We start from the raw sequence: 10000 nt of genomic DNA, 5'->3' as shown, positions 1-10000 counted from the left end.
CACCTCACTACATTACCACCTCACATTACCACATCACCACCTCACTACATTACCACATCACCATCTCACTACATTACCACATCACCACCTCACTACATTACCACGTCTCCACCTCACTACATTACCACATCACCACCTCACCACATTACCACATCACCACATCACATCACATACTCTTGACATCATGTGTGATGCCAACAGTAAAGCATCCTGAGACCCTTCATGCATGGGGTCGTGTCTCAGACAAGGGAGAGGTCTCACTCACAATTCTGTGACCTTGTCATAAGGAAAAAGTGATACCTATGTGTCTCAGGGCACAAAACATCATACAGCAGAAATGTCATATTAGAAAAATGTGCTAATGGTTTGATATCTGAGGATCTGACACTCGTACGTTTGGACTGGGCCGTGAACTGATCCTGAACTGTGGGAGAAGTGGAAAGTTACAAAACTGAGGCGAGTAAAGATTCCTACAAAGTGTCAGTGTTAAGTTAAGAAATGAGGTTAAGCATAAATTCATAAGAAGGTCGAGTTCAGTACAATGTGGTATGTGTTAGTGAGGTTCAGCTCTGAACCACTGAGAAAGAACTTTTCTGTTTAAACACGGCTGCTGGGGAAAAGCATGATTTCAGAGAAGTGGAGAGCGATCACACGCTGCGCTCTGAGGAACACTGCTGACTGTTTACACTGAAACACTTCCTGTTATAGCTGATCATCATCATCATCACCATCATCATCATCACCATCATCATCATCAAATTTGCTGTTAAACTGTATCACAGCTACAGATGTTTATTACACATTTTTGAGAACTGAACAACTCCAGAATATGAAACTACCAGATTTATATGGAATAAAAACACAGTCAATAATAATCGTACATAATTCAAAGCATTTGTGTGTAAATTTTAATTTTGCAAAGTTGGATCCCAGAACCTACGGCCACGACAGTTTACAGATACGAGATTTTGTGTGTTTGTTCAAATACAACTCCAAAATGTACGACTATGACAGTTTACACACAAAACGCTTGTCTTCACAACACCTCTTTTTCACACAAAACAACTGTCAAAAATACGTCATCACGTTCACAGGCATTACTATCCGAGGGAAGATGAATTGATTCCACGTAGTGCGCATGCGCCCCGCCCTCTTTTAAACCACTGGCGCCAAAATGGCGGATCAGCAGCCAAGCGCTCGCTCATCGTCTCAGGTAAGTTGGTTTTTCCTTCCAAATTCGGACATGTTTAAGGGTTAGTTATCACTAATAACAGAGAGGAGTAATATTACAGAGACAGGTTAACTATAGTAAGTAAGATTAGCTCTCAGTGTAATGTTACACGCTACAGACCACAGTGATGACCTCCTAAACAGCTGTATTCTTTAAGCACCTAATGTAACCTTACTGTTATTAGTGATAACTAACCCTTAAACATGTCCGAATTTGGAAGGAAAAACCAACTTACCTGAGACGATGAGTGAGCGCTTGGCTGCTGATCCGCCATTTCGGCGCCAGTGGTTTAAAAGAGGGCGGGGCGCATGCGCATTTTGTGTAATCGATTCATCTTCCCTCGGATAGTAATGCCTGTGAACGTGATGACGTATTTTTGACAGTTGTTTCACAGACCGTTTTCATGTGAAAAAGAGGTGTTGTGAAGACAAGCGTTGTGTGTAAACTTTCATAGTCGTACATTTTGGAGTCGTATTTGAACAAACACACAAAATCTCGTATCTGAAACTGTCGTGGTCGTAGGTTTTGGGATCCAACTCCGCAAAATTAAAATTTACACACAAATGCTTTGAATTACGTACGATTATTATTGACAGTGTTTTTATTCCATAGATTTACAGCTGTGAGAATGAAAGACTGGGAAGATGGTGAGAACATCCAGTGTGTATGATAACAACAGGAGAAATTCCTCTTCTGTGAAGTGGGACAAAACTCAACACCTGCTGTGTGTTTACTGAAATACAGAAACTTTACAGCTCGCATTATCCACATATTTATCACATATCTCTGTTTGGGAGTTGGCACGACGAAAATATCAGTATTATTAAGCATAATTATTCAAATATCAGATATTTCTGTAATATGTGTTATATATGTTAGCAAGTGAGGTGTAAAGTGAGGTGTAAAGTGAGGTGTAAAGTGAGGTTTAGAGTGAGGTGTAAAGTGAGGTTTAGAGTAAGGTTTAGAGAGAGGTGTAAAGTGAGGTGTAAAGTGAGGTTTAGAGTGAGGTGTAATTTGGTTAGAGGATGTGTAACGTGGGGTAATTGAAGTTTAGATTGAGGGTGAAGTGCATTATATATATGTGTGAAGTTAGGTTTAGAGAATAGTGTGATTTAGTTTCGCGCGGCGGTGTCCCGTGCGGTTTCCCGTGCGGTGTCCCGAGTGCTGTGTCCCGTCCGGTTTCGCGCGCGGGGGTCCCGTGGCGGTTTCGCGTGCGGTTTCGCGTGCGGTGCCCGTGCTTTTTCTCGCTGCGGTGTCCCGCGCGGTTCCCTTGTCAGGTTTAGAGTGAGGTGTAAAGTGAGGTTTAGAGAGAGGTGTAAAGTGAGGTGTAAAGTGAGGTTTAGAGTGAGGTGTAAAGTGAGGTTTAGAGTGAGGTGTGAAGTGAGGTTTAGAGAGAGGTGTAAAGTGAGGTGTAAAGTGAGGTTTAGAGTGAGGTGTAAAGTGAGGTTTAGAGAGAGGTGTAAAGTGAGGTTTAGAGTGAGGTTTAGAGTGAGGTGTAAAGTGAGGTCTAGAGTGAGGTGTAAAGCGAGGTGTAAAGTGAGGTTTAGAGTGAGGTGTAAAGTGAGGTTTAGAGTGAGGTGTAAAGTGAGGTTTAGAGTGAGGTACACAGCAGGACAGGTTTGGATCAGTGACTCTGTAGTGGGACTCTGATTATCAGCTGCAGCTCTCTGATAGAGACAGGAAGAGATCTGGGTGAAGGGTTAAGACAATAACACACCATTAACAGACTAAAAGCTTTACTGCACTCGTTCAGCTCAGGTTTCTTCTCCTGACTGCATGTTTCTGTAGATGTTCAACAGGATTCAGATCTGTGTTTAGTTTGAAGCTGTTCTTTACTGCTTTGAACTGTGCAGTAAGTTTTAGTCCAGAATTCCTCCACAGACTTGAGAATTCATTTTGTCCTTCACAGGTTAAAGGCGCAGACACAGTAAAGCAGATCCTCACCATACCTGAGCCTCACTGTAGCCATCACAGCCTTCATCTCCTCAAGCTAATGAGATTTATCCCAAATCTCCAGTTCTGGCTCATCTCTCCAATGTACTATAGCTTGTTAGTCTCAAGTTTAGTAAAATACAGTACATTTTATTTCTCTGGAATCCTCCTGATCAGCTGACCCGACTCTGGTGTACCTCGACCTTCAGTTCAGCTTGTATCTCTCTTCCTCTTGTATCTCTCTCCTTCTTTCTCTTTTCTTTGGCTGTTTTCTACTCACTGTTTTCTATTCACTCTTTCTGCTCAATCCAAATCAATTCTCTTCTCATGCTCATATCCCATAAACTTCTTAACAACATATATATATTTGTGTGTGTGTGTGTGTGTGTGTGTGTGTGTGTGTGTGATATCAATGAAATAAAACAATTATCACTGTTATCCAGTTAAACAGAATCCAACACTTATCTCCAGACCATTTCTGAAAGTTTTTCTATAATTTCTTCTCACACTTTCTTTGCTTAACTCTATTACTGTGCTGTTAGACATGCAGGTGACACACGAGACAAACGAATTTAATGTAATTACTTCTCAGGAAAACTGAACATTTCTTTAAGAGGACCAACAAACGTCCCTACAACAGTTCTGTTTAATATCGTTCCATTTAAAACATGCGCAGAAAGGCGGAGCAAATCCTACCTGTATCAAGTCAAAGGGACAATAACACCACACACACACACACACACACACACACACACACACACACACACACACACACACACACACACACACACACACACACGGCCATATTGGAGCCTCCCACCCACCCGAGAATGTATATCATCACCATCACCATGGGCGTGCACACGCGTATTAACACACACACACACACACACACACACACACACACACACACACACACACACACACACACACACACACACACACACACACACACCATGTCATGATCTCAGTAAACAACAATGCGCTTTAAAGGAAAAAAATCAGCGCGCGCTCACCATCGACATCACTGTATTATTGCATGTTTATTAATCTAGCAGCGCGCGCGCGCGCGCGCACACACACACACACACGCACGCACGCACGTATACATACACACACACAGCATGCATTAATGAAAATTGGGCAGTTTACTCACTCAGAACGTTGTGCTTCCTTTTTCCTCCTCTGCTTTTTTATTAATGAAGAAAGACGGAATAAAATCTCGGTCTCGCGCACAGTACCGAGATCAGTGTGGAACTGCAGGTCGGACAATTTATGTTTATTTCCGTTAATATTCTATTCTCTGATGACGCGCTGCACAAATGAATAAAAACCCCGAATTAAAGGGCTGGAGCTCGTCCTGTGTGCTGCCTGCCTTTCTCCTGGGTTTCTACGGTTTTAACGGGGAGCGACGCTCAACCCGACAACGAGCACGAGCCAGCGGAATACACACACACACACACACACACACACACACACACACACACACCCATGCGCGCGCGCGCGCACACACACACACACACACACACACACTCACGGTCCCTCCTGCTCTCTCTCTCTCTCTCTCTCTCTCTCTCTCTCTCTCTCTCTCTCTCTCTCTCTCTCTCTCTCTCTCTCTCTCTCTGCTGTAGTGTGCAGGGAAGGATGGATTGCCGGTTGCCGGATTGATTGTTTCTGCCCTAATTGGCCAATTGAGTCATTGTGGAGTCGGAAACATCTGACTGTCACATGACATTTACATTCTAAAGGTAATGACATTACTGAGTCTCCTTCAGTACAGATGTCTGTGTTCATAGTACAGGGTCATCGTGTCACCACCAGTTTGTCTTTCACGTCCAATTGTCACGTTTTAAAATGATTCATCTCTCTCTTATATCTACACCACCTTCAGGGATGATGGACCATCTTGTTACTGAACGACACTTCACACGTTTTCACTGTTCATGGCTCCTCGAGTCTTGGGGACAGAGGAGTTTACACGCCGTTACTGTTTCACAATCACATGACGAGCTTAAAGAGAGAGAGAATAAAGAGGAGGTTGGAGAGGGTTTAAAGCTGCTATAATGGAAGTGACAACAGGAACTAACTCACTCCTTCATCAGGAAACGGTTACAAAGCTCTGAAACTGGAGACTCCTTCAATACAACAGTAAACAAACATCTCCTAACAGAGAACACATAACTGCACACATCATTGGTGTACACATGAATTTCACCTGTTGTGTCCATGTGGTTTTCCTCAGGGTTCTCTGGTTTCCTCCCAACCACATCCCTGGGGACTGACTAAGATAAATAAATTCTAGCTGTGTGTGTGTGTGTGTGTGTGTGTGTGTGTGTGTGTGTGTGTGTGTGTGTGTGTTTGTGCATGGGTATGTGCATGTGTGTGTGAGTGCGTGTGAGTGTGTACATATGTGTGTGTGTACATGTGTGTGTGAGTGTGTGTGAGTGTGTACATATGTGTGTGTGTACATGTGTGTGTGAGTGTGTACGTGTGTATGTGTGTGTGTGTCCGTACATTTGTGAGTGTGCACATGTGTGTGTCTGTGCATTGTGTGTGTCAGTGTGTACGTGTGTGTACATGTGTGTGTGTACGTGTGTGTGTGTGTGTGTGTGTGTGTGTGTGTGTGTGTGTCTGTACATGTGTGAGTGTGTACATGTGTAGTGTGTGAGTGTACACGTGTGTATGTGTGTGTGTGTGTCTGTACATGTGTGAGTGTTTACATGTGTGTGTGAGTGTACTTGTGTGTGTCTATACATGTGTGAGTGTTTACATGTGTGTGTGTCTGTACAGTGTGTGTGTGAGACCCTGTAATGGCCCCAGGGTGTACTCCCACCTCACTCCCAATATTCCCGGATTATCTCTGGTGTTCTTCTTCACCAGACAGAATGAAGCTCTTCCTGAAAGTCAGTGACTGAGCTATTTATTTATTTATTTATTTATTTATTTATTGTAACTCGCTTCATAACATTATCTACAGACTCTGATGTATAAACTGTTCTAAATACATTAACTCCACAATATAACGACAAGAAGGTCAAATAATGAGATTAACTAAATATATATTTAAAGCCATCATTTTTTTTTTAAAGCCATCATTGTTGGGGTTTTACTGGATATCGGTGACGTCATTAACTCCTCCCCTTCCTTGAAATTCTACTGATTTACTATCTTATTATTTATTAAACTCTTAAACTCTGTCTGTTACTTTGTCTCTGTATTTTGTTTGTCTTCTATTTTAATTTTTAATTAACTTTTCATCAAATTTTCTTTGAATATTAAACAATTATCATTTATTATATAATAATAAATACATAAATAATAAATACAATAAATTCAAACACAATAGAATTAATTTAATAATAGCGATTTATTATTATTATTATTATTATTATTATTATTATTATTATTATTATTATTATTATTGTTGTTGTTGTTGTTATTATTATTATAAATTCTCTGACGGTTTAATTCACACAAACCAAATTTAAAAACAAATAATTAAGAAAATCATTTATTTTGATGGACACTGATCAATAATTGTCTATATTTGTGGATAAGTTTAATTTAAAAAGATTTATCGTATAAATTAAATATATTGAAGGTGGTCAAAGTGAGTTCGGAAAGATAACATGATAAATTAAGAAGTGTTATTACCGTTAGACCTCGTTATTTATCGTAATGATCATATTCACACACACACACACACACACACACACACACACACACACACACACACACACACACACACACACACACACACACACACACACACACACCTCGTTATAATTCAGTCACTCCGCCTGCTGCCTCTGTGTGAATCTCACGCTGATGGCGCCCTCTAGCGTGGACGAGCAACTCAACACATCATACAGTCAGAGTAGTGACATTAATCACACACACATACACACACACATACACAAACAAACACACACACACACACACACACACACACACACACACACACACACACACACACACACACACACACTGTTCAGAAAGTAAGAGTAAGAATAAGAGTTATATAATAATTTGTATCGAATTTTATTTTATTTTTTACTAAAACTTCAATAAGAAAGAAGATTTCCTTGTTGCTATAGAAGTCCTTCCACAAACGAACACACATAAATAAAATTCATGCAACAAACACACGTCAAAAACAGTTGCTTGTATAAAAGTCTTCTCGTGTTCCAACGTCTCTGTACATCACGCTAGTGGAGAAGATCTTCAACACATCAGTGTAAATCTACAAATATTTTTTCCACATTTTAATTTAGCTTCAAATCCATGATGGAAACAAACAGAGTCAAATGAGATCTTTCCGATTCTCAGTTGTGTGGTTGCATATTTCACTCCAGTAAGATCACGATCTCGTCTTCCTGCTGGTTCAGTTTCCTTTTCCTGTTTTCTGTGCTGGTTCGGGTATCGAGGATGTGATCGAGGCCATGATGAGAACCTTCACTCCTTCATCAAGTCTCCATACATACAGACCCTTCTCCAACAAACTCGCCCCAAAAATCCCTACCCCAATAAACAGCAACCAACAAACCCCACCCCAATATACCCCGCCCCTAACAAACCCCACACCAATAAACCCCGCCCCTAACAAACACCACCACAATAAACCCCGCCCCTAACAAACACCACCCCGATATAAACCCATCCCATGTGCCAGTCAACACGTGAATCTTGAATGACTGACAGTTTTGTAGGTATTTTAAACTCTCTAACTGAGAGGCTAAAAGTCAGCACTTTATCTAAGGAACGGTTTCATCTATAAAAGATTGAATTAAATAGAACTAGAAGAAAGTTTCAGATCTAACACTCTACAAGTCATTATTGTAGTACTGAGAGTTGGGCAGGAAGTGAGAACGCTGTGAGTCAGATGTGTGTATACACAAGCTTTCACAGTAAACACCTGATTATAGACACTAGAAACGTTTACACACTTTCTTTTTCTTATCCTTTCAGGAACATGTGACACAATCAGACAGCATCTAAATTTTAACTAAAACAGACAATCTGCAGCTTTTTTCTCCTCAAGCACCATAAAACTCTGTTAAAACCTCGGTAACGTATGCAGTTCCGGCCGAAGTGTCACGGTACGTTATTCATTCATTCATTCATCCATCTCCTACCGCTTATCCGAACTTCTCGGGTCACGGGGAGTCTGTGTCTATCTCAGGTGTCATCGGGCATCGAGGCAGGATACACCCTTGACGGAGTGCCAACCCATCACAGGGCACACACACACTCATTCATACACACACTCACACACACTCACACACTACGGACAATTTTCCAGAGATGCCAATCAACCTACCATGCATGTCTTTGGACCGGGGGAGGAAACCGGAGTACCCGGAGGAAACCCCTGAGGCACAGGGAGAACATGCAAACTCCACACACACAAGGTGGAGGTGGGAATCGAACCCCGACCCTGGAGGTGTGAGACGGACGTGCTAACCACTAAGCCACCGTTTTAGTTTCAAGATATTTTATCACTTGTAGTAAAACGCTGCAGTTCCTCACTTGATGCTTTGATCATTAATGGTAAAGCATGTGCAGTTTATTAGCACCACATGGTACAGTATTATTACCTTACACCGTATCACCTTCCATCAGATGCTGGTACTGAAGTATTTTAGTATTTTAAATAGTAAATAATCCCGGTATCAGACACCAGTATCAGCATCCAAGCATTCGCACTTAAACCACACAACATATTCACAACAAACTCCACAAGGCCAAAGAGATGGAAAATCAGGCCTTTAAACTGTGGCTTCACTTCCAGATCCTCCAAAGTCAGAAGACTTGAGGAGGTGGTTCTGGGTTTAACATCGACTCACAAAGACACAATGTTTAATACTGAACCCTTTCTGCTGGTGAATAAAAGAAGCTCTTAGATCTCAGCCAATATTTTGTTCTTTTAAACACCTCCGTCTTCAGGACGATGGTCTCCTGCTTGACCAAACGCTCGTCTCATTTTTACCTGCTTTTATAAACACTAATATTTCATGTTTTCCCTAAGACGAACAATGTGTTCCCGTAGATCGGATGAGTCCAATCTTATCCACAAGACCCAGAGTAGGTGCAGGTCTTCAAACCACGCAAGCAGAAGCCAGGTCTAATTCCTCCTGTTTAATCATTTGTTCTTGAGGAGACTCCTCAGTAGACCCAGGTGTGACTTCTGCCTGTTTTGAATGACCTGCACTTACACCATCCACTCGTGGATACGATTGGTCTCCACCGCTATAGAACATCATGTAAAGTGTAGAAAAGTTCAGCTCAGTTCCCACATTCACAAAAAACCCCACCTTCGAGAGAAAAGAAACCAGTCTCGGTTCTCCATCTCTTCCAGGTTTTTGCTTCCTCAATAAAAATGACATCATCACTGAATGCCAGCTCCTGTTCATTAAACCCCACCATATTTGTCTTCACATTCTCACCTGCTGTAGGTGTGTGACTTTTCCCCACATGCCTTAAATACATGACTATTTCACACTGAACTTCATCAACTATACAAACATTTTCTCAAAGATTCCCCTCCTTTGAAGCCTGATTTTTAATTTGCTGGTACACTTGTAAGATGGCCCACATAACAGACTCTGGTCTTGAGGCTCACCAACAGCTCCTTTTAAAGGTTTGGATCTTTAAATTGTTGGTCTATCTGCAAGTTCTTGAAGAAATGGTCCGGTTCAGGATGCGGCTGTCCAGGATCCCACTCCTTGGTGGGTATTAAAGGTTTTCGGTGGAATTGTGGCACCAAATCTGGGTGTGGTGGCAGTTCTGAGCCGAATGAGTCCGTTTTAGCAGGTCGGTAGTCCATCCTGGGCATGG

The 10000-nt window shown here is 41.7% G+C and overlaps 2 protein-coding genes across 3 annotated transcripts in view; both read right to left on the bottom strand.

The window, feature by feature from the left end:
• The window catches only part of palm1b (paralemmin 1b), a 13812-nt gene extending 9160 nt beyond the window's left edge, over nt 1-4652 (bottom strand). Inside the window, exon 1 of one of the 2 annotated variants that reach the window (XM_027137861.2) lies at nt 4320-4652. The gene's annotated coding sequence lies outside the window, so the exon portion shown is untranslated. Of the gene's footprint in view, nt 1-3859; nt 3923-4319 lie in introns of those variants that run through there. The other variant, XM_027137867.2, reaches the window with a different exon arrangement.
• Nucleotides 4653-7180: 2528 nt separating this feature from the next.
• The window catches only part of plppr3a (phospholipid phosphatase related 3a), a 19585-nt gene continuing 16765 nt past the window's right edge, over nt 7181-10000 (bottom strand). Inside the window, exon 8 of the mRNA XM_027138980.2 lies at nt 7181-10000. This exon is cut by the window's right edge and continues 1009 nt beyond it. Coding sequence (XP_026994781.1) covers nt 9798-10000 — 203 coding nt within the window. The 3' untranslated portion in view covers nt 7181-9797.

Source organism: Tachysurus fulvidraco, chromosome 11 (assembly GCF_022655615.1).
Source record: "Tachysurus fulvidraco isolate hzauxx_2018 chromosome 11, HZAU_PFXX_2.0, whole genome shotgun sequence".
In the NCBI taxonomy this organism is placed as follows: Eukaryota; Metazoa; Chordata; class Actinopteri; order Siluriformes; family Bagridae; genus Tachysurus; species Tachysurus fulvidraco.
This window is presented reverse-complemented; position numbering and strand designations above follow the sequence as displayed.